This window comes from Motacilla alba, chromosome 20, assembly GCF_015832195.1.
Source record: "Motacilla alba alba isolate MOTALB_02 chromosome 20, Motacilla_alba_V1.0_pri, whole genome shotgun sequence".
Classification (NCBI taxonomy): domain Eukaryota; kingdom Metazoa; phylum Chordata; class Aves; order Passeriformes; family Motacillidae; genus Motacilla; species Motacilla alba.
In genome coordinates this window covers 3952637-3980478 of record NC_052035.1, presented here as the reverse complement: position 1 = coordinate 3980478, position 27842 = coordinate 3952637, and the positions used below count along the sequence as shown (strand labels likewise).

Genomic DNA, 27842 nt, shown 5'->3' with positions numbered 1-27842 from the left:
TATTAAATTAAATAAATTATAATAATTTTAAAATTAATATTTTTTTAAATTTCCTCCTTCACCACAGGGCATTCAAACTGATAGCAGTGTCAATTTGTTAAGATCCACTGCAGATCCATTACCCAAGAACAACATAAATTTTGTTCTCCACTTAGAGATGAAAATGTTATTGCTACCTGGTCTTAAGAACAATTTTCTTACTGCGGGACTGGTGGGAAAAGAAGTTCTTTACCTATTCCAACAGAAAGTAGCCACACGCTGTGGCAAGAGTTTGTCAGATAAACCACAAGCATGAAACCAACAGTTCTTAAACACCTGCTTGTGGAACAAAACAAAACATTCCAGCATGTATCCAAATTCCCAATATCAGCTCAGAGCCCGGCTGAAGCACCTGCAGCAGGGATGTGTGGCAGAGCTCGCTGGCCACAGAGAGCAGGCACTGGCCTTCCCAGGCATTTTCCCTGGGGAGGGCTGCGAGAAGCTGTGAGAAAGCTCAGAGAAAGAATTGAAACAGTTCTTATCTCCACTTGCTGCACCTGTTGCCAGGCACATGTGGAATGTGTTATGGAGATTTGTTTACCAAAGGGTGGTAGTGTTTTGTTTGGTTGACCAATGAGGCCAAAGCTGTATCAGACAGGCTGGAAGGGGTTATGGGTTTCTTAAGAATATATTATTAATGTAGTATAGAAGAATATAGCAATGGTTCCGCCTTCTGCATCATGTAGTCCACGATTCACCCACGTTTTCCCATTTTCAAAAGACTTTTTACAACAGCTCTTCCTCCAATTCAGAGAATGTGCTCAGGAATTCCTACTATGACATTGCACACATTTTCCTCAAACCTCCTTTCCACAGCAAGATGGCAACACCCTTTCTGCATGCTCTGTAAATACTCCCTGTGTGCCTACATTGATGCCATTTGCGGTGTCACCAGTGGCGAGTTCAGCCATTGCACCCTCATTTCCCCTGTGTGCACAGCCACAGGTGCTCCTCCCCATGCCTCAGACAAGAGGGGGCATCAGGAGGAGCCCTGCATTGACAGAGCCCCCGTTAGGGAGTGGGAGCAGCAGAGCAGAGCCCTCACCTGCACACTTGGTCCTGGTGGTGAGGGGGGGCCCGGGGGGCCCTGTGCCCCCTTCCCCGGGGCGCGTCAGCAGCACCCGGATCTCGTACTCCACGTCGGGGTCCAGGTGCCACAGCTTGTAGTTGGGGGAGTCCACGATGTGGGTCTCTGCCCAGTTGCCCGTGGTGGTCCTGTACTCCACCTCCTTGAGGATGATGGGCCCGTCCCCGATGATGGAGTTGGCGTTGGGTTTGATCCACAGGTACGTGGCTCCCACGGCCAGCAGCTCCGGGGGCGCGATCGGGGTGGGAGGCTCTGGGGACAGAAATCACAAGGAGTCAAAAAATGTTGTCCAAATTTCCATCCCAAAACATTTTGAAACAAAGACACGATTTCCCCTCTCATTCATCAAATATTTTATAAGAATTTAATCTGTTACTGAAAAGAAGTGGGCTTGGGTTTTTTGTGTTTAAATTTCGGCCCCCTTGCACTGGGGGTTGTGTTACCAATTGAGAAACATCCGTGAAAATACAGGAACCACAAAGCAGCTTTCTGGTTTAAAAGTGCCTTCATAAACCTCATAAACATTTATAAACCTCATCATGAGGTTTATACTTGCTCCCTCTTTTAAGCATGTGAACAACAGCACTCAACATCTCGGAGAGTGAGGGAAATAAAACCTAAATAAAGACAACTGAGTGCCCTTAGCACAAACCACGAATAAAAGGGTTCTTTCCTCTGCCCTGTGCCCTGACACAGCAGAATATCCCAGTCACTGATCGTGGTGCTGTGGTTCAGCCAAATTCTAATGCTTAACATGACACAATTAGCAACATGAGGAAAACTCGAATCCCTTGTTCATTTTCTGATCTTAGCCCCCCCCAAAAATAGAGAAAAACAAGAGGATGTTGATTTTCTAATCAAAGCATTGGCTGAGACAATATTAGCAAATTTAAACACCAGTGATCTTCCCATGCCCAGCAGCCAAGATGCTGTTGGAACTGGCTCTGAGTGGGGCTCTTGGTAGCTCAGAATAAAGAAAACTCCAAGGCAACAGTGAATCAACACCTCCTATGGTGTTTGATTGCAAAGTTTGCTCAACTGCCTGGGCAAAGGTACTCAAGAAAGTCTGCATGACACCTGAAGAGTGCCTGGGTGTTTGAGAAGCAGCGTAAGGAGGCAGGAACCTGCTACTGAGTACCACCTCTGTGAGAAAAAGCAAAGCAAGCTGATAAAAGACATTTCAGCAGCTCCCTTTGATGGAAGCTACCAAAAAAAAAGAAAAAAATCTACAGAGCTCTGGCTGCCTGCCTGATTTTTATTATTCTTTTCCCCCTCTCTCTCAGTGTAAATAACACTTGCATTCTGGAAACCACATGAATAGCATACACCTTGTGGCTTTGAAAACCTGAGCTGAACTCCGCAAGATCATGAGCAATTTCCTGAATCTTGCCTAGCCTTCCCTCTGCCACACTCTACCGTGGTTTGCCCTCAGCCCAGGGGATACAAATTCTATTCTCTTGTGAAAATCAGGTGACAAAAAAAAAAAAAAAATTATTGAGAAGGGTTTAAAACACTGGCACAGGGTGCCCATCCCTGGAAGTGTCCAAGGCCAGGTTGGACAGGGCTTGGAGCAACCTGGGATAGTGGAAGGCGTCCCTGCCCTTGTCAGGGGTGGAACAGATGAGCTTTAAAGTCCCTTCCAACCCAAATCATCCTGTGATCTCTGTCTCAGAAAAAGAAACACATAAATGTTACAACATAAGAAATTTGGAGTTCAGTGAGAGTCATTCTAAACCCCTCTCTCCTGAAGGTGATTCCTCAAAGAACTGGAAGAATCCAGGACCCAAGGAAAAGTGGAAGAAAGGACTTTGAGTGCCACATGATGGGAGGAAGATTGGATTTTTCCCTCAGGATAATTCTTGCAGGTTAAGATCTGCTCAGTGAAGAGAAAGAAACTGTTGTACAAAAGGATCAACTGAAATTATGCTTGATTTCATTTCCTTTAACTGTTTACAACAAATCATTCTATCTCCTTGAGGCTGACTGCAGGAATTGTGTGTTGTACCTCCGGAGAAAAAACAATCTGAATTGTAATTGCAGGAGGTATCCAACATGAACAAAAAATCAGTGATGCCAGATATGTTTTCTGTGGAATGTCTGTTTCTGCTTTAATTCTGCACTATTCCATAACTCCTGCCAGAATCTTTTTCTGATATGAAATGCCAGGCTGATTATGTTTTGACTTACAAAGTTATTTCTCCAGGAAAATCGTTTTCAAGAAACATGTGTGGATACATTTTCATTAAAAATCAAATTAATATAGATCACAGGCAGTCTATTACTTGTTTCTTGATACAAGGCAATTAAAAGAGATATTTGGTTATTTTCATTCCCAGTGCAAAAGCTACATCTTACAACTCACATCACAGCTGAACACAAGACAAATGAAATATTAAACTCCATTCTCCTGGGCTGCAGATTTCAATAGCAACATGATACAGGTTACTTTGGGATTTGATGGCAACTTAGAAGAGATTTATGGGACTGAGCTTAATTAATAGCGCAGTTTATCCTACTAGGCAGACATGAAGATCTCATCTAGTGACTTCAGTAACCACTGTTGCCAAACTGATTTAAATTACGATGTCACACAGCACTCCCATCTTCCCTACTTTTGTCCCAATCCAAATCATCCCCACCAACAAAAAAAAAAAAAAAGTGATGGTGGTGTCCTTTCTTTGCCCCATTTATTTTCCCCTTTCTCTGGCACTGAAAAAACAGGTGATGTGAAATGTAATAGAAGTAGGAAATTAAACTGTTGTTCCTGCTTTCTGAATTTTAGGAACTAAGATAAGCAGCTGTTCCAGTAGTTTTTAAAGAATCAGTCCCACCTCGACGAAAATAATTAATTATTTCCCACTAGCACCAACTGGAGCAAAAGCTTTTACTTTTTTAATATCACTCTGTGCCAAATTACTGCAAGTGATCTAAACAAGTTCCCCATTATTTAGCAAAACTGGCACATAAATGAGAACATTTTTTCTCTCTGTTACAAAACCCACATGCCAGTTACAGATGACCAGCCTGATGTTATGAGCTCACTATTTTAATTAAAATCTCAGTTTGACCCTGATTAAACAAACATGGTGACAGATTGGCCTTGTACACATGTAATTGTGAACAGCCATATTTTAAGCCCCATTTCATCCCAACGCTATTTTATACCAAGCTTTACCTGGCCCGGTGCTCCCTTTCAGCCACTCTCCCACCTCCTCCAGACAGGGAGGAGGAAACCAAAGGCTCCCCAACAACCAGCATACCTGGAACTGAATTGCTGCCCCTGGGATACCCAACTGAACCCCAGGCTTGGGAATGACACGGAAAAATGTGCTTATGGGTGCTCACTTAAAAAAAATAAAAAATTGTAGTTCAGGCTCAAAAAAAAAAAAAGGGGGTTCATGACCATGGGTATATTTTATTGAATCTAAAACCAGGCCCAGTTGTGCAGACACAAAGGGAATTGGGGTGTGCCCTTCTCCTGCTGTTAGAACAGAAAAAGAAAATACAGCTCCTGTCTGCAGCTCAGAAGGCTGAACCCTGTTAGAGCTTGAAAATGACATGAACTCTAGTAATGCAAAGAGTGTGAGAAAAGAAAATTAACATGAAGGACCAGAATAGACCAAATAGAATCACAGAGGATGTCAAGCCCCACAAGGATCAAGTCCAAATCTGTTCCTTGCAGGACCATTTAAAATTCCATCATCCATAGTGACAGGGACAAGGGGTGATGGCTTTAAACTGACAGAGGACAGGGATAGATTGGATATTAGAAATTCTTCCAGTGAGGGTGCTGAGGCCCTGGCACAGGCTGCCCAGAGCAGCTGTGGCTGCCCCTGGATCCCTGGAAGTGTCCAAGGCCAGGCTGGACATGACCCTGGGACAGTGGAAGGTGTCCCTTCCCTTGGCTGGGGCTGGAATGGATGAATTTTAAGGTCCCTTCCAACCTAAATCATTCTGGGATTCTACAATGACAAAGAGCATCACCCAGACACTTCCTCAACTCTTACACTCCGAGTTCCATTAACACACAACTTTCCAACTATTGTGGAAATTGAACCTATTTTACTCTTTGGCAAATATCCCTGAGTGTTTGTGCTCTACTGCTGGAATATTTCTCCATCTGGCTTTCTAAGCAAGGCAATTCTAAGCAATTTTTACATGATGAAAGAATAACTGGCTCAATGAATGCTTAAGATGCCACTGGGAAGACTGAAAAACTAGAGAAAAATCCTCAACAACTGTTACCACTTTCTCCTGTGAAATAATCCATAAAGAAAGACATTACAGAAAATGCAATCTTAAAACAGCTGGATACACCTCCTAAACTATGAATTTTATATATTTTTTTAATTTCTCTCTTTTTCATAACAAAACCATCTGATAAACTGCACAGATAAGGTGACCATAAACTCTCATTGGCAAGGGATAGGCTGTGGCTGGTTTTAGACAAAAATAATCCTTAATGTCACAAAACTCTGGTGTATCATCAAGCGCAGCAATTCCATGCTTTGGTTTTTCTCATGCACAGGACAGAGCACAGGTTCTAAAAATAAGATCAGAAGAGGCACAGAGGTTCTTATCCTTTGAGGGTTGAAAAGATGAAGATGGGACCTGCTGCACAGAGACCTTTCCCTGACAAGCAGGATTTGTGTTTTCCAGCATGATCCTGATTATGCCCCTACTCAAGGGAATTCTAAAAGCTTTTCTCACCAAGTCCTAAACAAGCAGCTGTGGACTGTTCTTGTCAAACTGATCAGGATGGGACTGAAAGGCAAGGAAACCAAATTTTAAGTTTCTCAAAACTCTTTTTAAGCAGAAAACACTGAATAAAAAGTATCTATATAGTTTTCTACACAACAGCCAGACTGTCTGAGCAGCATCCATGGGCACCTTTTCTAGTTTCATATAAAAGCAATGAGTCTTCAGAGCTCTGAATGTCAATATTTATACAGGCATTGCTTTTTTCCACACTTCCTACCACTGTCATAAATGCAGCAGGTAAATTTAGTTTTCTAGTGATGGTCCAAACTTCCAGTTCCATTTATTACACAAAAGAAAAAAAGGCACCTGGATTTTACAATATTTAGCCTGAGAAGATTTCACTGTGCTGATACTGCACTAATAGATTTTGTCTAGGAGAGACATTCAGATGTGTCTCTCAGTACTGGAACAGGCTGACAGCAGTGGCACGTGTCAAGTGTTATAGGAGTGTGCCAGCAGCAGCAATAAATGATTCATTAATTCACCTGGACAGGCAAATTGCACCAGGGAATGATATGATCTGTCTGAGCCCCAGGAAAAGTGCCCAGAACCAATTCAGAAATCAACAATTCTGATTATTTAATTAAAGCCAAAATCCAGAAAAGAGAGAGAAAAGGAAGATTTGGAATTTCTACACCCTGTAGACCAAGGGGCAATGGTTTCATAGGTTTATAAATTTCAGAGGTGAAAAGCATTTAATGTTTGGGTTTGTACTCAAACCACCCATTATGGACAGAGCATTCCCAGCAGACAAACAACACCTTTACACCTCTTCTCCTCTGTGAGCATTCCTGTACTGTGGGATGGAGCTCTGTTCTTTGGATCCTGTGGCAAACTCCATGTCACTGCTCTCCATCTGGTGCTTCTTCCCAACACAGGATTTACTAAGGCAGCAATAAGTGACTTTAGTACGCTGTGATATAAAATACTCATTTGCCACAATGATGTACTTTTTCCCCTTTTCTTTTCCCTCAAAAGCTGCTGCTTCTGTCTAAAGGGGACTCACCACACCTTTAACGTACAGAAAGCAAGGGAGAAAGTAAAAATGAGCCAGGAAATGTGAAATATTGAGCAAAGTGGTCAGAGAATCAGCGCAACAACAATGAAAAGAAGAGATGAGCAGAACACAGGGGACAGCAATCAATAACACCAAAGAAAGCCAGTGGAGCAAGAGACCCAATATTTGGCAGGATGCTTGTCTTCTATCATCCCCTCAAAACCCCAAACTCAAAAACTACAGACTATTCCCTCAACATCTCCCAACAGCACAGGTGCAGTACACAGATATAAATGGAGAACTTGATCCATCAGCCTGATGAAAAGAGAGAAAACATTCCCTCTGTATTGTCCCCTCAAGAAGAAGAGGAAATGCCCCTTGGTGACTCGAACACGTGCTCTAAACTAAGCAACTGGGCTGTCAAGGATTAAAGAGAACACAACAACCTTTACAGGAGCTGCTGCAAAGCAGGAGAAAACCCCTTAACCCTTTCCTGAAAGCACTGCAGTCCCCAGGCAAGGAAGCTGGAACAAACCCTGCTTGAAGGTTCACCTGTATCTGTGTCATCTTATCAAACATCCACAGAGTCACCCTGAGCCAGCACAAAGAGCTGGTTCAGTGCCTCCTGCCAACCCTTCCCATGGTGTGAGAGGCTAAAGGAGAGGGGCACCAGATCCTAAGTGGGAATTACAGCAGCGTGCTAATTCATTAGCATTTCACACTTTCACACTATTTGTGCCTCAGAAGCTTAGCCTGAATCCCACCAGAGCCTCAGAGGATGCTTTCATTCTCTAATAAAGAAAATAGCATCGGATTAGTTGAACAGTATCTCATTTCCCAGTGTAAATTAAGTGAATTAGGTGGAAGAGTCTGTGCTCTAATTGTAACGCTTATTACAAGAACTCACATAGATTAGGCCTGAATGCTTCTCTTTGAGTCATCATTTGCACTGTAACAGAGTTAAAAAGGTGGCTATAGACTCTCACTATTGATGTGTAGGAACCTCCAGTTTTGCAGCAAAACACATTCCCAAGCCTGGTGCAGTGTGAGTGCCAGCAGGCAGCCTTTCCCACATGGATGGGAGTACTGCCCTCCACAGTGCTCTGGAGGCAATCTCCAGGAATGACAAGCTCCCCAGGTCTGGAATCGTGGACAATTAACTCTCAGTTTTAAAGCATGTGCGATTTTCTGAGTTTGTCAGAAAATTACTGCAAAATAGCTACAAAAGCACATCATGGAGAAGAGTAGTGCTGTGCTTCTTGTTGGTTCTGGGATGCCACTCTCTTTACAGGGATCTTTCATGCACCATGAGAGGCCCAACAAAAGGACTTCTGGCCATCCAGGAGCTGATTACAATTAGCTTGACTTCCACTATGTAGCTTCTCCATGTTCCAGCCTGCACTAATTATCTCAGGTTCTCTTAATTGTCAATGGAAAGAATGGGCTCACCTCAAGGCATATATCTAAGACAGATAAAATTATTTGTTCCCTGATCCCCCTGTCTTTTGACTGGTATTAAAATAGAGGTAAGATGCATTTTACCTCCTTACTCTTTATTTTCTCAGCTCATGGCCCTCAGTGTGAAACACGGTGAGGTGCTGGATCAGTCTGTTAGGGGAAAGCCAAGAGATAATACTGAGCACCTCTAAGCCTCTTGAATTGTCTCTGAAAGCCCTCATTCAGGGTAGAACTCAGGTGCTGCAGTCTAAACCCATCGCATGAAGATAAATGATGATGCCTTTCTCTGGGAAAGGTGAGCACAACTCACTTTCCTTTTCTCCATGCAGCCAGAGCATGCACTGGTGACAGTGATGCTCTTTGATTTAATCATTCAATGCTCAAGGTGCCTGCTGGGGAAAGGATTTCATTCTCTTACTAAGACTGTTCTGAGAATAGAGCATCTTAGTCCCATCTGCTGAGCTTGTGTCACACACAGAAAAATAGTTCAGGTTTCATTTGGCCAAAATACCAGTAAAAATAAAGAGACCATGACTTCCTCTGTGCAGCATCTATCTGCTCCATTTGATCCACAAGGAACATATCCAGCAAGCTTGAACCAAGTCCTGTTCTCCATACTTATCTTTGATGTATATTCCTTACACAACAATTAGTAATTTTTAGTTTTTGCTGCTTCCCTCATGTCTTGGAGTTGATGACAGGCACATCAGCTATGTGTGGACTAAGGTTTCATAGTAACCTGAAAATGACCCTTGAAGAAATACAAGCTAGGCTTTAACACAGGAACATATCTGAATACAGTAATGACAAAAGTATGAGAATTAAGCATCATCTCTCCTTTAACAAGAGAGATGAAAGTATGGGAGCTTTGCAGAAACTCTGGTCAAAACACTGATTCCTCCACTAGAAATTGCTGCACCAACAATCCTTCCAGCTGCAGGTTACTCATGAACCTGTGTCCGAGCTCTCTCTCCCCCAGGTGAGAAATCCTAGGGTACTACAATGTCTGCTGATTTCCAGTTCACTCTGCTGCCTTTAACAGCCACTTCTCCATCACTACAGTCTGAAAAACCAGCCTATGAGATGCTGCTCCTCCAAGTCTGTACAAGTATATGGAAATCTGCATGCACATCCCACCAGAACCAAGGGTCTCTCCACCAGCCCCTGCTCAGGGCCACCTTCAGCTCTCCCTCCTGTTTCTAATCCAAGGGTCCATCTGAGCTCATCCATCACGTGCTTTTAAGTCTATTTCTGCTTTCTGCATGAACAAGCTGCTAATATCCCACAGGGACTGAAAAATGTAATCTTAAGCAGCACCAAAAAAAGTAGAAAGGCGTTAATAAACATGTAAACTGAGAAACATGCAATTTCAGGTCAACTCAAGTTCAAGCAGCTTCAGCAGTTGCTATGCTACCAGCTGATGGTGGTGGGAAAGGACAGAGGCAAAAGGATTTTATAGCTCTGTCTAGAGTGGATATTTAGCAAGTTCTGCTTTCTGGCACATCCCTGTCTGCAGAATGAAGGATCATTAGTCTCTAAGCTGCTGAAATGGCAAGCGATTGGAGGTATTGACCACCAGGAAGCAGCATGGAATGGTTTGCCTGGATTGATTAAGGAGCTTAATCCATAGCAACCTGCTAAGTTTGCAGGAAAAGCCTGAGGCAGGATGCTTCACTTCATTTGAGGCAAAGCAGGACAGTAAAAATCCCACTGTCCTTTACATCCCTGGGGTGTGCAGGACTGATGAGGAGCAGTCAGAAAACTGAGGAACCAGCCAGGTTGGAGTTAAACAGGAGAGAGTAGCATGGCAGTGAGTCACAGATCCATCCATGTCCCCAACCAGTGACACGTATCCCTCCTCTCTCAGACACAACCTGTACCCAGAGCTGGGTCCACTCAGGGCACTTCCAGGCTCTGCTCACAGTTAAGCCACACAAAACCCTGGTGAAGCAACTAGGAATATATTGTTTTATAGCTGCAAATAATGATTAATGGACAGCTGCAGGGCCAGAGACTGAATGCAGACTTGTGTTCCAGCCTACAGCCTTTATGACCTCCTACAAAGAAGCACGTACCAGGCTTGACATACAAATTTAGGGGTTTTCTGTCCATAAAGAAAAATGTTCTCACTTAAGCATTTATTTCCCTGTGACAGATCTGTGAAAGACACAGATCACATTTGACCATGAGGAGGCAAGTCAAATTTAACACAAAGCTGTTGCTGGCATAGTAGATAACAAATGTGCCATCAGGGATCTCTGGGGGGCACCCCAAGGAACTTTCCAGCTTTTTCAGCTCTATATCCTGAAGCAGCAGCTGGCAAACTATCCAGGCAGCCAAGTGTCAGAGTGGGTGGTCACCTGAGCGCAGGGTGCTTGGTATCAGTCTGAGCAGGAGCACAGTTGTGATCTCAGTGTGGCACTTGGCTGAAGCAGACATGACTCATTTCCAAGGTACTTGGCCGAGTGCTCATTTTGGGCAGTCATTCCTCCTGCCTTAACTGACTGAAATTACAGACCTGGGAACACTAACAGCCCAAGGGAAGAGCAGGATTTGCTGTTATCGCAGCTGTACTTCATTCAAATTTAAAAGTTTTCTCACTTTACTCCTTTCTCTGGGGTAAGAACAGATGGGCACCCCGGGAAACCTGAATAAACTACTTGAATAACTGGATATCAGGGATATTTAAATGTTCCTCATGCAGGTTCCAAAACATTCCCAGAAATACCACCTACAGAAATTGTCCTATGGTTTACACCTAAAGTAGCACATTTCATCCCAGAAATTCAAGATGAAGGTTAATCATCCTCCCACTTTTATTGACAACAAAGTGTGAAAAAGAGCCAGGTCCATTACCAATAACTGTTCTGCTGCCACAAAAGCCAGGTTGCTTACACAGCTGCATAAGCAACCTATGGATTTATTCCAAAGTCTGCATGGCAACAACCTTTGCTTGTGGTGGCAGAACCAATCCTTGTCCTGGTAGTTAAACACCAGGAAGAACAACTCCAAGTTCCATGGCAATTTCCAGAACACAAAGGGGTCTCTTCCACCTCTAAGGCATGAAGCAGGATCTCCAGCACACTCAAGAGAAATCCTGCCTGCTACACAGAGATGTACTCCCAAAAGGAATGTTTGCAGTTCAGCTGATGTATTTCAATTGTTTTATTTCCCCAATGGAAGGAACAAACATTCTGCTTTGGAATGAAAGTGCAAAAATACCTCAGAGCTGATCCTATTAACCCTAAAGACTTAGAGGCCACCAGAGATCCAGGATTCTGGAGGTTCCAGTTTTACTTCTTTTTATAAGACTGCCAATATTTCCAAGAATATCTGCAGTAAGTTAATTAATTCTTTATTCTTTCTTATCTGCTGCTGTCTCACCCCTGGGACAGTTAATAAAAACAAGATCTCCTACCACCAGACAAAGGGCTTAAAAGAGATGCATTATGGCTGATGGAGTTAAAATTACAGAACTGAAGTGACTTTTAATGGGTCTTTATTTCAAAACCAGTGTTAATTCAGCTTTGGGTCCTGCACAGCCTGGATCCTCCTGCATTTGGGGTTATGTAAGAAAAATCTGCCCATCTAGAGAAGAAGCTGTGTTTCATTCCTGTAATATCAAATTTTATACAGGTCCACCATGGCCTCGAGTCAAGTTCCTTCAAGGAAAACTCCTATTACAAAATGTATGTTTTAGAAGTAGAAATTATATGTTCAAAGGCATTTCCAAGGAGCTGTAAGGCAAATATTTACTGTGTCACAAATCTTCCTAAAGCAGAGTATGCAGATGTCCAGGCAATATCTGAATATATGACTAATCAGTGCTGGGGGTTTCTTCACTCAAGCACTTCCCTGTGCAGAGCTTTCTGCTCACAGTATATTATCTCTCCCCCAATCAATGCAAATTGAACCTGGGCTTTCCTGAGAAGGTCCAAATTCAATTTGGATTTACTGATTTAATCAGCTGAAAGTTCCTTACATAGTCTGGTCCCTTACAGGCATACATTGACTAAATTCCTAAGATTCTGCTTATGCTGCAAAAGCTAAAAACACAGGAGAAAAGATGGAAAATCTACTAAAACACAAGGGAAAGTTGGTTTTTGGTTTTTTTTAAATATTAATCATAGCAGTAGAAAGATCATACTGACTGGTCACCCTTTCGGGATGATGCACACTGGTATACAAGAGTTGATATACAACTTGCCAATTCCCAGTATCTGTTTTCCCTAAGGATGGCTCCCAAAGAAGTCAAGGGTCATCAAGGAACAGCAGCTCACCCAGGTTTTTCTGGGTGAAATGAGGACAGCAGATTACCTAAGCATAAGGCCAAGCCTTATGCTGCACTTCACTGGTGCAGAGTGGGATTTAAGGTCACTTCTGACTAAGAAAAATGGATGAAATGTGTTTATGTATGGACAGACCTGCAGAACTTGCATTTCTGTGATGTTCTGGTGCTGAGCGCTCTGCAAAGTCTCTGCATCAGTTTGTAACAGCCCATGTGGGCAGGCAGAGCAGAAGGCAGCAGAGATGAGTGTCAGCCAGCAGGACAGGCTGCAGCCTGCCTGCATCACCAGCCTGTTACCAAGGACTTTGTAGTCATAACAACAAAATTGAGAGATGCCAATTACCATAACACTGAGCACATAATTAGCAGCAGCCTGAACAACTTGTCATCCTGCAAAACTGAAGAATCAGCAGCAAAAATGCAAAGTGACCAGCACAGGAGTAGGTACAAGAAGTTTTCCTCCTGCATTAGAGTTTCAAATCATGATTTAGAAAATTATTTTTTCTCCCTTGTAAGGGATGCCTGTCACTTGGTACAGGGACTGTATGTGTTCACTCAGTATGTTTGATTATATTACTCTGTGACTTTAAGCACTGATGGATAAGGAAGATCAGCAAAGAAATGCCACAGTTTGGAAATCTTTGTTTACAGTTCTAGAGCTGCACCTTTCACATCGAAGCAAAATATCACAAGTTGATGATGTGTTTGTTACACACATAAAATGGAGCTAGAACACATAAGGGTTTATTTTCCCATTACTTTGTACATGTGGAATTCCTGTTGATGCAGATCAAAGGAAATTTTAAGCAGAGGAGTCACTGTATCAGCTGTCACTTCTACCCCCAGGAATTCCTGTTAGTGGTTTTATCACCATGTAATTAGCAAGCATGGGGTCAAAATTCACCCTTCACCCTGTCAGTAATGCCTGTCAGGTACCTGGGGAAACATTTAATCCTTACACATCTCCCCACCAAACAGGATTGCAGATTTTCACTGCATCAAAGCCCCTGAGGGAACAACAGCAGCACAAACACCTCAAAGAGTCTTGTGCAACTGTCTGAAAGGGCCTGACCCAAATAAGCACAATAAAGTATTCAGTTCTTCCATTTTTTTCCTATTTCCTCTCTTTAAAAGAAGAAACCTCCATTGTCCAAATAAGCTCCAGTTAATACCTGATGAGATTTTTGTTCAATGCCACAGAAAACCATTTGTTGCTCCAACTTGTAAATTTACATTCCCTGCATGGGTCTAAAGTACAAAACTCCAGAAGTGAATTGCTAGACATAATCATCATCTTCAGAGGAACAATAAATATTGCAGATCAAATCTTGCCCAAACTACTTGCACCAAAGAGTTCTGCTGCTTCTAAAGCTACTTAAAACAAATTCCTTTTGCTTCAAGCCAAATTCTTCATGCTAGACTCAGAGTTCTCTTTCCAAGGTGTCCTTAAGAACAGCAGAACATCTCTGGAGTTAAGAACAGGCAGACACAGGTTATGGTGCAGTGCTTGGCTTTAATGAATAGCTTGTTAGCTATTCACCAGCTTAACTCCTTGTAGATTCACTTAATTATTTAAGAAATACAATGATTATTTGGCTCTGTGCCCAATTCTTCTCTAGTTTATGTTGGTACAAGTCCAAAATAAATGGAGTTACCACTGTGATGCAAATAAGCCAAGTTTCTGCTCTTTTGTTCCTCAGTAATCTGAAATGTTGATGATTCCTTATCCTTCACAGGCAAGCTGATAAGAACCAGCACCACAGGAAACCATTTTCTAACAGAATCTGCTGTGTGCCTGCTCTGAACCCATTTGTTGCTTATTAGGACCCTGGCACAGCTCCATAGTCCAATGAACATGATTAAAAATGACTTGATGAATGTAGTTCATTGAACAGGTGGCTGTTGCCAGGCTGGAAGGAAGAGCATTCTATGCTGGGTGGAAATACTTAATGTTTTCTAAAATTGTTTAAACAACAATAGCTCTGTGGATCTGAGCACAGACAAATTCCAGGAGTCCTAATTCCATTAACTGATAGCTGCCAAAAACTCTGCAAGGATCAGAACAAAATGTGGAGGCAAGGAAAAAGAAACCTCTGCATGGCTGCCTGTACCTTCCACCACAACAGGAATACTTCATCAGATCCCAGGGTATCAGGAAATAGGAGATGATGGAAAAGTCAAGAAAGGAACAGCCAACACCGGAGCTGCGAGGTGAGAGAGTGAAGCCCTGCCTCCAAGTCTGACCCAAATTTCTCACAAATCCAGGGAAGAGCAGAGCCAGCAGCTCACAGATAAAACAGGCACTGCCAGCTGGGTAAAAAGTAACTGGAGACAAATGGAATAGCTGTGGAGCTCATCAGTCTGCCAGGCACACCCTGGTGAGGCCCAGAGCTGGCCTCTCTGGGGCACAGAGGGATTAATAGGGGTTTAAATGAAGGGGTGTACTGATGGTTTGTGATAAGATTACAAAAACCCCTGGTTTTAAGAAGTGTGCAATAATTTCATAAAAGGCAAGAACTGAGTTAAACCCATCTGGACCTTCTGAGCAGCAATGGTTGGTTCATGCACAGGTATTCTACTCCCTAAGCAGAGCATTACAGGATTTCATTTCCAGCAGAGTTTAAGTGATGGAATAAACAGAAAAGGGTGCACTGGGAGTTTAAGTGATGGAATAACCAGAAAAGGGTGCACTGGGAGTTTAAGTGATGGAATAACCAGAAAAGGGTGCACTGGGAGTTTAAGTGATGGAATAACCAGAAAAGGGTGCACTGGGAGTTTAAGTGATGGAATAACCAGAAAAGGGTGCACTGGGAGTTTAAGTGATGGAATAACCAGAAAAGGGTGCACTGGGAGTTTAAGTGATGGAATAACCAGAAAAGGGTGCACTGGGAGTTTAAGTGATGGAATAACCAGAAAAGGGTGCACTGGGAGTTTAAGTGATGGAATAACCAGAAAAGGGTGCACTGGGAGTTATGGAACAGATAGAGAACCAGCCCAAACTGTAACAAACCCCTCTGAGATCTGAAACTTGATTACAAGTGCTCTTGATTATTAAAAGCGAGACAAGAAAAACAAACAGGGGAAACAAATCTGCTCCTTTCATCTAACAAAATACATTTCAACATTTTTTCCAGGAAAAAGCATCAGCTCTTGAATACTTTATATTATACGGATGCCTTCAACTCTGCTGCTGATCTTGACAGCTGCACTTTAATTTATTTGCACGACTCTTATTGGAAGTTGAGTAAAATATGGAATACAGTGAGTCCACGCAGTGATTTAGAGCTATTACATCCACATTTGTCACCAGCTGCCAGGTTGAACACGATCTGCCACGCCACTGGCAGGCATTCCCTTCATTGGCAATAAAATCTGGGGCTATATTTCTTTGAGATCTACCAATATTCACTGCATAAAAGAAAGCTGCCCTGAAACATGGGCACTAAAACTGAGATGAATTCACACAGAATCTCCAAGCTTCAGCTGCAAAGAAAACAGTGGTCCACTTATCCTGATGTTATTGGAAATGCCTGGGCTTTATCTAGGAATGTAAATCACCTCTTTGTATAAATTAAAAAGATCTTCCCAATGACACAAAACCAGGTTATATCCTAGAACACAGAGGATATATGTCACAGGGAGAAACAAGTGCTTCACATACACCCTTTTTTTCTTTTTATAGGGTTCTTAGGAGCTCATTTGGAATTTACTGTGCATGTAAATGCCAAATGAATTCCAAGTGCTGCATTACTGCCAATCCATTACACCAAGCCCTGCAATTTTAACTTACAGCTCCCAACTGCCTGTGGCAGCAGGTCTGCATTCCAGTTCTTACACTCAGATAATCTTGTGGATCTGTGGAAATCACTTTGTTAACATTTCATCACACCTCCCAAATCAGGGGTGCTTGTGCTGGAACATTGCCCAGGGTTTTGTAAAGGGAACACAAACACAAGAGAGGCTCTGAGTGAGCTCTGTCCCACTAGAGAGGGTTTCAGTACTAAAATGACTTTTACAGATAGTTATTAAATTTAACCATGAGTTTAAGGTCCTTATTTATGAGGCATTACCACAGCAGGTAGGAACAGCAAAAAAAAAAAAAAAAAAAAAAAAAAAAAAAAAAAAAAAAAAAAGGGGATACTGCTGCCTCTTCCACCTTATTCATTGAAATGACAGTTCCAGAGGGTGACCAGGGACAACAGGAAGGTCAGCAGGCAATGTCCCCTGCCACCCCTGCTGCAGAGAGAACTGTTTCTTTTGCTGGGAAATCAAGTGCAATGCATCTGTAAGAGCTGTAGGTGAAGCTGGTTACCCTCCAGTAGGTCATGGTCCTGAGAGGCAGGAACAGGGAACTGAGCAGGATCACAACCGCAGGCACCAGCAAAGAGGATTTTGGCTCATTCAAGGTCCTGGACAGAAGAGTGGTCCAGGAGAACTGCTGGATTTCCAAGGAGCACCTTGTCAAAGCTCAGTGTTCCCTGCTAAGCTGCTCGTTGAGCTCTTACCACTGAGGACAGAATTACTGGAACTGGTTCCAGGGCTCTGCAGAGCACTCTCAGCTCACAATGACACACACACAGCTCCCAAGTTCAAGGACATGTACACAGCAGCAGCCTGGAATAGGCTCAGGACTAGGGAAATACTGTCCTTGTAAAGCCAGAGAGGGGTCAAAGCAGGTGTAGAGAGCTGCTGGCAGTTCCACAAACAGATTGTCAATTTTGTGCTTGCAGCATACTGAAGATTCTCTTCATCAGAAAACCAATATTTTCATGAAGGTTTTGTGTATGTGTTCATCAGAGCTGCTGCTGTAATTTACACTTATATATTTAAGCCTGTTTTCACTGCAGGCATAAACAAGAGTTTGATTTTTAAAGATCTGGGCCTTTAAAGATCTACCTGTAACACCTACCAAAAATAACCCTCAATAACTAAGAGCAGGTCCCCAGCTGCCTGAAAAAAAACAAAACAGAAACATGCCAAACAAAAAAATCTTTGCATTATTCAACATAAGGAAGCAAAATATATTAAAGAATTAAAACCAGGCAGTGGTGCAGTTTGCCTTACCAACATAAGGTACACACAGGCTTTTGCTGAGCTTTGATTGTGTGAAGACAGCAGGCAACACAACAGAAAGCAGCACACACTCTAACTCTGCTCCCATGGCACCATCCCACAGGTATCCCCAGCTGTGCCTGTATTTGGTGGCCAGAATAGAATCCACAAATTGGCATGCTCAATTAGCTAACTTGACCCACATGGCCTTTTTCAAGTGTCTTTTAAGTGGCTTTTTACTTGAATTGGGTGTTACAAACCCCTTGATTTCTTTGAGTCATTAAGTTCAATCTCCTTCACATGTTCAGCAGCAGCAGTATCTGCCTCTCCAATCAGCAGGATCCCCCAGAGACCCAAGGCAACCACGTGAAAGGAGCACAGGCACACCAAAGTGGAGATTGTAGAAGTTTCATCTGACACAATTAATTACTCAGCTGCATTAATTTGCCTCTGAATTGCACCCAATTCCTATCCTCAAAAATCACAGCACAGATTTAGATTCTAAGCCATTTTCTAAAGGAGTTGTAGTGTTCAAACAGCAAAAGACACAGTGATGAAAATCAAGACACACCTCACCCTTTCTTAGGGCAACAAACTCCTGCAGGTGAGCTGAGGGAGGGCAGCAGCACCAATTTGTCTCTGAGCAGCCTGTCTTGTGTTCAATTTCACTGGAATTAAGCGAGAATGAATTCTTTTGCTTAAGCTGATGTCACATTGGGACATATTTCTTCATGGCTCAGTTGAAGTGCCTGGATGTTAAACTCAATTGTGTTTGCAGACAAGGTTTTTCAATGAGAAGTGATTTATGTGGATGATAGCAGCACATACATCTCACAATTAGGTGTGAAATAAATCTAAAGGCATTGTGTTCTTACACATAAACAAACAAAAATGCTGAATACCTACTGGGATACACAAGACAGATGATGGGCTTTGGACCTGGTTAGCAGAAGAGATTTGATAGACAAAAGGCTTGGCAAGAGCAAACAGAACTTTGAGGATTAAATCAAGATTGCAAGAAGCTTCAATCAGACTAACTTACCAGAAAAAGAAAATTACATCAGACTTCTGCAAGCGAGAGATGTTTAAAATGCAGCAGTTTGTTTGTGTGACCATTAACCCAATCATTGTAGTAAAGCATTACTAGCCTTGCTAAAATACTATATAAGCATTTGTACTTCACCATAAATTGGGATTCTCTGACCATCTCACGAGTCCCTGTCTCTCTTCATGGCTGATAAGTACCTGCCCATGAGAAGTCAGTTTGCAGTTATGGGATTCTTGTGTTCCTTGTTAAAAAACATCCCTCAGCATGCCACTATAACATATTCAATAGAATTAGCTGTAGCCTTGTGTAACACAGGGGGCTCAAACACTCAAACTGGCACTTAGATATCACAGCTCTCCCATACAGGGCCAATTTCATTTCATGGCAAACTTCACAGTTCCTCCCTGCAGGAGATGGAGAATCTTGATGAACCACGTACAAGCACAACTGTGGAATGCAGGCCTACTCCTTCCAACGTGGCACAGGTGTAATCTGACACATAAAAAGCACTAAAGAGCTGCAGCAGGGTTCAGAGTGGGAAGAATAACTTCTCATCACCTCCGTCCCAAGGTTCTCTGTGTTATGGGATTTACTGCTGTTGGTTCATTTGTTGGGAGTAGCAGTGGGAACTGGGATCATGGACCACTTCTGGTGGTTCAAATGACAAGCCACCCATGGAACATGGTGGTAAGATTTGCAAACTGAATATGGAACACACTAACAAACCCTTCTTTTTCCACCGCCAGGACTGGATGATAACACAAATTTGCTTCCAGTGGTAAATTCTGTGATCTGCTTTAGCCTAAAAAGGCACAGCTGGTAGGATTTATATTCTGCTGTTCCTCCTTACCTGGTCTTTAGAGTTTCTCATTAATCCCTGTCAGCGTGTCCAACCCACAGTCAAATGGATCCAGCCTTGCTAAATGATTCATTCCCCCTCCATTAAACACATGATTCCATTCTCTTTTTTCCTACAAGGTTCTCAGAAGGGACAAGGACTCATTCCTGGGGCCATAGGAGTTGTTCTGCCCCTCTTCTCAAAGGGTTGTGTGCTGCCCTCTGCCCAGTCACTTCACAAATGGCCAGAGCTTAGGCTTTACTGACCACAAACACAGCCATTCACCCATCTTAAATTATGCTAAATGTGCTCACCACACAAGAGACTTCCAAATCCAACCAAGGAAGAGCTGCTAGAAACCAGATGTGCATAAGGAACTAAACAGGCCACCACAAGAACACAACTTCTTCCTTTTTATTTTTTTTTCCACAGCAGGGGATTGAAACAAGGTGAACTTTAAGGTCCCTTCCAACCCAAAGCATTCTGTGATTCCACCTGTGGCATTAAGGAGTGACAGGAGCACCCCAGGATTTATGCCTGCAATATGCAGGTTGCAGGCCAGTTTGCTTATCAGGTTATCTTTTCTGGTTGTTTGACAGAGCTCTGTGTCCCTTATGTACAATGTGGTGGCTTAAAGGACTGCTTGTTTTATTCCCTTTAATCAGATAAACCAGCAGAGGAACCTGTGGGGAGCAGGGGCAGAATATCAGATTTGATGCAGCAGCAACAGGTCCCCTCCAGTATCCAACAGTTCTGTTGGAGCAAAATTTGTCTTTACATAAAGACATGCTTTCCATCAATATTTTCACAGGTGCTGGCCTGAAGGATCGAGGTCCTCAGCCTATAGGGTGGGTTGCAAAAGGTGGCAGAATTTGCAGCTAAGGGGCAGCTGTTGAAAATTGCTCATTTAACAGCAAGAAGGAAAAAGTGTTGGAAAAGCTTGTTTTAGACAGACTCCTACATCTAGAGAAGCTCCCAAATGCATTTCCTAAGCATGCATTCAAAACTATCAGCCCTATTAACTTTTCTTGTTAAAAAAATAACAAAAAAAAAACCAAGCAAAAAACAGAAAGTAGAAAGGCAACTTCCACTCTCTAGAGATATAAAAGGGAAAACAAAGCTTTGAAGGCAAATTTCTCAAAGTAAAGAAAATAGGACTTGTAATGAGGCAATCTAAATCTGCTCTGAGAAGTGGAGATGAGGAAGAATATAATTTCTCATGATCTGTTATTTCCTTTAAAAGCCCCTTAGAATGAACGGAGAGTTGCCTACATTTGAATTTTATTCCATCTGGTCAAGGAAGAAGATAGAGAAAGAAAGTAAAAAACAATTAAAGGAGAAAACCACTTTTCATAAAGCTGTAGTTTAGGTGAAAACTTTGAGTGAATCAAGAGCCATTCATCTTACAGTGAACTGTTTGTGCACCACATCCCTGCATGGACCCTCCAGTACAGAAAACTTGCTCAAGAAAAGAGAAGCAGATAATTTTTACATTAAGATCTTGTCTTTCCATGAAACATGAATGCTGAGAGCATCTTAATTCCCGGGGTAACAGAGTTTGAAATTTTTCAGAATAGATTCAGCAAGGTCCTGAGAGACAGATAATTAAAGAAGCAATACTACCTGTGGGAAGCAGCACACGATAGGGTATGAATCAAAACCAGGGTTAGAATCCACTCTGTGTCAGCTGGAATAGATCTGCTTTCAATGGCGCATCAATTTTAAATGTTTCTGATTCCCAAACTCTGACAGGAGAGCAGTGAGGGAGTAGATGAGATCAATACCAGAATACTTGAGGTAAAGAACAAAGTGATTCAGATTTGGGAGAGGCAGCTTAGTGCTGAACATGCTTTGTGGAAGAGAAAATGCTGTCCAAATGCTGCAGAGGATTCCCTCTCATCCTTGCCATACCTCCCTGCCTGTCAGTCACACCCAGGGACTGACAGGGACTTTGTGGATAAGGGGGAATTGCACAGGGAATCCCTCCCTCTTCCCCACTGCCCAGGCTCCACGATTCTGGTTTCCCCATTGTTTTGTCCTCTCTCTGTCCTCTGAGTGGGTATGGACAAAAAAGAAAAATCGGAGTGGCAGAGTGTTTGCTGAAGGAAATAAGAAGTAAAACTGGTCACTAATGTGTGAGTGTGCCATCCTTTCCACCAGCACTGTGAATCCCCAACTCTCAGGGGTTTCTGGTGTCTCTCTGTGGTGCCCCCAAAGACAGATACAGCCACTCCTCCAATTTAGGTGATGCTTCTATAGAGGAAGAGGGAGAAACTTTGCTGGAGTTTCTTCTCCAAGGTCTTCTTTGAAGACATTACACCTGTGCACAGGGGGAACTGCAGTCCCTTGTTGTTGCAGTAAGGTAGAAAAATTATAAAGAAAGGCTTCACAAAATCAAGCCTGTTCTCCTAAAAATCAGTGGCTGGCCCTGTCAAGTTAGCCCTTTGCAAGTTCCCATGTGAAAGCAATCCTGGTGTGAGCAGTCCATTAACATAACAATCTATTCCTGGGTAAAAAAACAACCAGCACCTGTATAAACTGTTTTTACACTGTTAGAAAAATGAAAACTATCTCTCAAAAACAACTTTTCCTGCATGTACGCACCAGAGGTTTGAGTGACCAATCAATACAGGGTAACAACTTGTTACTAACTAATAAAGCAATTGGCAAGAAAGTTCCTGACCAATTGGAGTCACACATGAGGTCTGTAAAACTGGATAAAAAGGAGTTATGTGAATAAAAAAGGGGCTTTCTCCTCCATGAAGAAAATGGAGTCTGTGTAATTTATTCCTATACCTTGTAAATACGAACCCACGAGAGTGCTTGGTTTTGGCAGAGTGTCCCAGTTCCCATTGCCAGCTTGCCCATGTTACAAATATCTTTTTACACCCATTGCAGTGATATTGTGCAGCAGCAATTCCCACCATGAATTACATTACAGGAGAGAAACTTGTGCCTGGGTATACTTTATACCTTATCTACCCTTTACTTCCTCTTGCTCCCAAATCCTTCTCAAATCAACCTGAGAAGGGACAAGATGGGGAAAAAAAAAATTCTTTTCTCAAAAAACAGTGGCTATGGAAAGGGATTCCAACAGAAAAAAACCCCAAAAAACACCCATCAAAACACTCTGCTTTCCTCTGCATCTCTTAAAAGAGTCTTGCAAATGCCAGTGAAAATGATGGGGCGTCTGATGTTTTGACAGAAACAAGAACATCATTAAGGTAAGAGCTGTCAGCAGGTATTTTATTTTCTCCCTGAAGAATATGGCTACTCTTTAGGCATTACTTTTTTTACTAATCTTTTTTCTTTCATTTCCATTCTGTAATTCAATCCTGAAAGATGGCATATTTTATTTGCCTGTGAACTGCATAGATTAGAGAGCAGCAGTGATGGCTTGTGAATATAACCATGTGTGGTTCCCAGCCAGCAGAGATGCACTAATTGTCCTGCCACTGGGATAAGACAGGAAAACTATTCCAAGTCCAGGTGCAGTCCTTATTTATACAGAAAACAATGCTGGGGTAAAATTAATGTAACAGCAAGAGAGTAGCTAATATTTCATTATTTCTTACATGTTAAATAATGGCACATATAGCTCTTTAAAATCAAAGAAAAGGAGGTTTTTTGTGTGTATTTACAACCTCGTCAGGCTCCAAGTATTAATTAATATTACGTTCCCAGCAAAACCACGGGGAACTCAGGAGCACCCACAAACCAGCTCTCCACATTACCAAGGGGGAGGAGGTTCAAGAAAAGCAGGAAGAGACTTCAGGAGGCAACTGGTGACAAGAAACAAATAAAGGAATGGGATCAGGGAGCCGAATGAGATGAAATGCAGAGGGAGCAATGCAGAACACACCTGGCCCAAGGCTTTGGGAGAGCCTGGAGTGCTGCTCAGAGGAACAATGCCCGGAGGTGCACCACGAATATCAATGAGTGCTGAACCCTGCTACTGGCAGGCTCCAACTGGGAGAACTGGAGTCCAAATCTGGCAGCTACAGGAACTGCAGTGCTTGACAAACAGAAGACTTAGGGTTCACTCAGAGGAAATTCCTGGAAGGTACTCAGAAACCCAGTGACACTTACTTAATCCACCACACAGAATGAGAACTCAAATCCTTCCCCAGAGGAGTGTGACATGTCAGTCTGGGAGAAAAGATTAGAGAGGTCAGGCAGATCTGCAAGTACAGCTTCCTCAGAAGTTATCAATAAAAGAAAAGGTTAAATCAGAGAGGGAAATCGCAGCATATTTTATCAGGATTAATAAAATAGATGTTTATGATCTCTACTAATTTGTTTGATGGTTGTTATTCAAAAATCCTTATTTAGTCATTAAAAAGACAAGCCTCATGTAAGTGTTGTTAGCAAAGGCTTTTTCTATAGAAGAACAGCAGACGTATGGGAGAGTGAGTCAGATATTTATGTTCCTTTTTAAAAATAAAATTAGCAAGCTTTTAGAGGAACACACTGTTTCCAGATACATAAAAGCATTCCTGATTATATCTGCAGTTCCCAACCCATGCAGAAGTTTCACTTGCTCTGGCCTATACACAGCTTTTGTTCCATTCATGGGGCAAATCTTATTGAGGAATACTCCTTCAGAGAGAAAAATCATTATGGAATCATGGAATATCTTGGGCTGGGAGGGACCCACAGGATCATCCAGGGCAGCTCCTGGCCCTGCACAGACCCCCCAACAGCCCACCCTGGGCATCCCTGGCAGCGCTGTCCCAACGCTCCTGGAGCTCTGGCAGCCTCGGGGCTGTGCCCATTCCCTGGGGGAAAAAAAAGTTCCTTTACTTTTCTAGTGAATACACAAGAAAGGGAGTGGACAGATGCAAAAAATGAGCATTACACACATTACACATAGAAAATCTGTTTGGCCAAACAAGCTCATTCATCATAGGTGGTAGAGCAGGTTCACATTCTTCCTCAAGTGCTAAGAAAACTGGGAGACACTGCATCTTCAAATCTCCTCTGTGGATATTCTCAGTTCAGTCAAAGAAAGAACAGAGACCATTTCTCCCAGGCTGAGCCTGGGAATCTTAGACAAAATAATTCAAACAATTATTGTCTCTCTTTCTGTAACCGTTGTTTACAGTTATGGTTCTCCACAGCGTGTTCATAGTCACCAATAATGTGAGAGGTTTCTATTTTGAGACCAATCAGGTCCCACTTAGCGAGTGAGACTATAAAGCTCGCAACTTCTGGCTAATAAAGATTCTACTTGAGCCTTCTGATCCACCTGAAGACTGGAGTCTTTCTTTCTGTCCCTGACTCAACAGCATCACTCCTCATCATCAGCTCCAAATTTGCTAGCCGTGTATTTTCTCAAAGCATCGTACACATGGATGTGGTGAAGGCTCTTCATGAAAGAACAAACCCCATCTGGTTCAATGCAATCAAATCAATGAAAAATCAAACAAAAATTCTAAAATTATGCATTTTTAGCTACTAAAAAGCTTTTCAGCTTTTGCAAGGACATTCATAGCCCAACATTTCTACTTTGAAACAGATGGCAGTGGTGTTTACTGTGGGTTCTTTTGCACCACAAATCCACAAAGAAAAAGCTGTTTTCAAGAAGTTTCTTTTTAACCACTGAATAGTAAAGTGTCTTGCACTAAAATAATCTTTGTTGCCATGTTTCAAATGATCATCTGAAAAACGACTGGCTTTGACATATCCAAAACCAGCACTCCCTGGGGTTTAAAGAACATGAAATGTTTTTGTTTACTAATTACATTTGAAATCACTGGTTTTTTTAACTGATAAAAAAAACACTAATTGGTTATAACTGACATGACCTCCAGATATCCCAGGCACTGTGCTAATCATCTGCCTGTCCTTTACTTGGAAAAACAGAATTCCAGCCTCTTTTTCAGCCCAGCAGTTTTAACTGGTGGCTTGATGATACAGGGGCTTCAACAGGCAGCAATATTCATCTGAAAAATGCCTCCTTTTGGGTCACCCACTCCACAGAAACTTTGGGATTCGGTAAGATATAATGGCTTATTTTTGCACAAGTTGTGGCAGGGGAAGGGAACTTATTCTTCCCTCACACAGTTAATCATATGGCTGCACAAAGCTCCAGACAGAGTAATTCCTCCCTAAGGACAGCAAGGACTCTCAGCTCCAAGTCTCATCCTTTTATCCCTGAATTAGAAACCTATTTCCTGGTCAGGACAGAGGAACAGCATCAAAGCACAGTGAAGCAGGAAGAACTGGGAAACAAAGGAGAGATGGACAGGATGGGATGGGATGGGATGGGATGGGATAGGATAGGATAGGACAGGACAGGACAGGACAGGACAGGATAGGATATGTAGAGTGGTGGGGTATTTTCCAAGTCCCCCATCGTTGGGAGGAATGATGAATCTGACTCTATGTTCTTAAAAGGCTAATATATTATATTATATTATATTAATTATATTATATTATATTATATTATATTATATTATATTATATTATATTATATTATATTATATTATATTATATTATATTATATTATATTATATTATATTATTATTGAATACTTACTAAACTATACTAAAGAATAGAGAAAGGATACTTAGAGAAGGCTTAAGAAGATACTAATGAGAAATTTGTGAACTCTCTCTAGAGCTTTGACACAGCTGGCACTGATTGGCCAATAAGTAAAAGCAATTCACATGTTGATAAACAATCTCCAACCACCTTCCAAAGCAGCAAAACACAGGAGAAGCAAATCAGATAATTACTGTTTTCATTTTTCTCTGAGGCTTCTTAGCTTCCCAGGAGCAAAGTCCTGGGCAAAGAGATTTTTCAGAAAATTTGATGGTGACAGAGTGTGAAGTTCTGGTTTGGTGGATGGACAAAAGAATGCAAGAAAGGGTAGATTTAAGTGCACAGACAGCCCTGCACAGAAACAGGAATGGCCACCACTCCTGCAAGTGGTAGAAGCTGACCACTGACAGCTAAATTTGAGAAACCCAAGTCCTCTGACATCCATTAAGGTCTCATTCCAAAACTACCCTCAGTGCAAATGAACCACAGAGAACTAAATAAAAAAGTGAATTTTTCTGTTATCACAGGGGTAGGGGGTGCCTGAGCCACATATTCAAATAAATCATCCACATTGCTGCCCTGGGTTACCTGCTGGGATCACAGAGCAATGTGCAAATATTTGACCAGCACATTTGGGTATATCCCACAAAATTTTGTTTTCTTCCTGAATATTGATTTCAGGTAAGATTTACCACTCCACATCCTTCATGATTTATTCCTCTAATTACGTTTGTATTTTTTAATTTTCCTGAAAATGGAGTCCACAAGGATTTTGCTTAATGCTTTTCTTTTTTTCTCTCTCCAAGGGATGCTACCAAACAGAAACACACCAACACCTGTGATAGAAAACAGGCTGCAGACCCTCCCAAGGTATCAGACAGCTCCTTTAACATGAATTGTTTGAGGTATAATTTCAGGTCAGTGATCCTAACACACTGGCACATTTTATGCCATTGGCCTCAGGGCCTCAATCACAGTCATTTAGTTAAATATCACATTAAGTCCCCTGGGTTCAGTTCTTCACAAAAGTTAACAAATACGGGCTTAGAGTAAATGTTTGCTCTCCCACATGATAGAGAGCATGGCAGGATCTCCCTGTGCTTGTACCTGGGTAACTGCAGCCACTGCCCTAAATACAACATGATTTAAAATTTACCCTGGTGTAGAGCTACATCCACTCTAGAAATAATCAGAAATAATCACATAAAGTGATCTCAGGTACTGCTATTTTGAGCATTCGTTTAGTAGCCTCAGAGAGCAAGTCCTCAGTCACTTTTACAGGCAAAGAAAAGCAGGAGTCTGGAGTTCTCCAGGGCAGGTCTGCTCTGCTCAGCTCTGGGTTCTCAGCTCTGGCAGGTGGATGTCTCATTTTGCCAACTAACAAGCAAATTTCTGTTTGTTTGGAGAATTGCAATCACTGCCATAATTGCTGCCTTTTAGTTTGTCTCCCATCTCCATCTATTTACAGAAGTTCAGCAAATACCCAGTTTGATTCTCTGCTGTGCACATCAAAGGACTTTCTCCTTCCAGGAGCCCTAAAGCCCCTCCCTGGAGATCTTCAAAGATCCTGGATGTGGCACTCAGTGCTCTGGGGTGGGTGACATGGTGGGGATTGGGCACAGGCTGGGCTTGATGACCCTGGGGGGCTTTTCCAACCAGAAGGATTATCTTTAACTATGACAAGCCTTGTTTGAACAACCACAGGTTATTCAATATGTATATTTAACC

At 42.3% G+C, this 27842-nt stretch overlaps 1 protein-coding gene across 10 annotated transcripts in view; it reads right to left on the bottom strand.

Moving 5' to 3' along the window:
• Positions 1–27842, bottom strand: part of PTPRT (protein tyrosine phosphatase receptor type T) — a 450746-nt gene that overhangs the window by 227594 nt on the left and 195310 nt on the right. For all 10 annotated transcript variants that reach the window (XM_038158539.1, XM_038158540.1, XM_038158545.1 and 7 more), the window contains exon 7: positions 1085–1378. In XM_038158539.1, coding sequence (XP_038014467.1) covers positions 1085–1378 — 294 coding nt within the window. The remainder of the gene's footprint in view (positions 1–1084; positions 1379–27842) is intronic.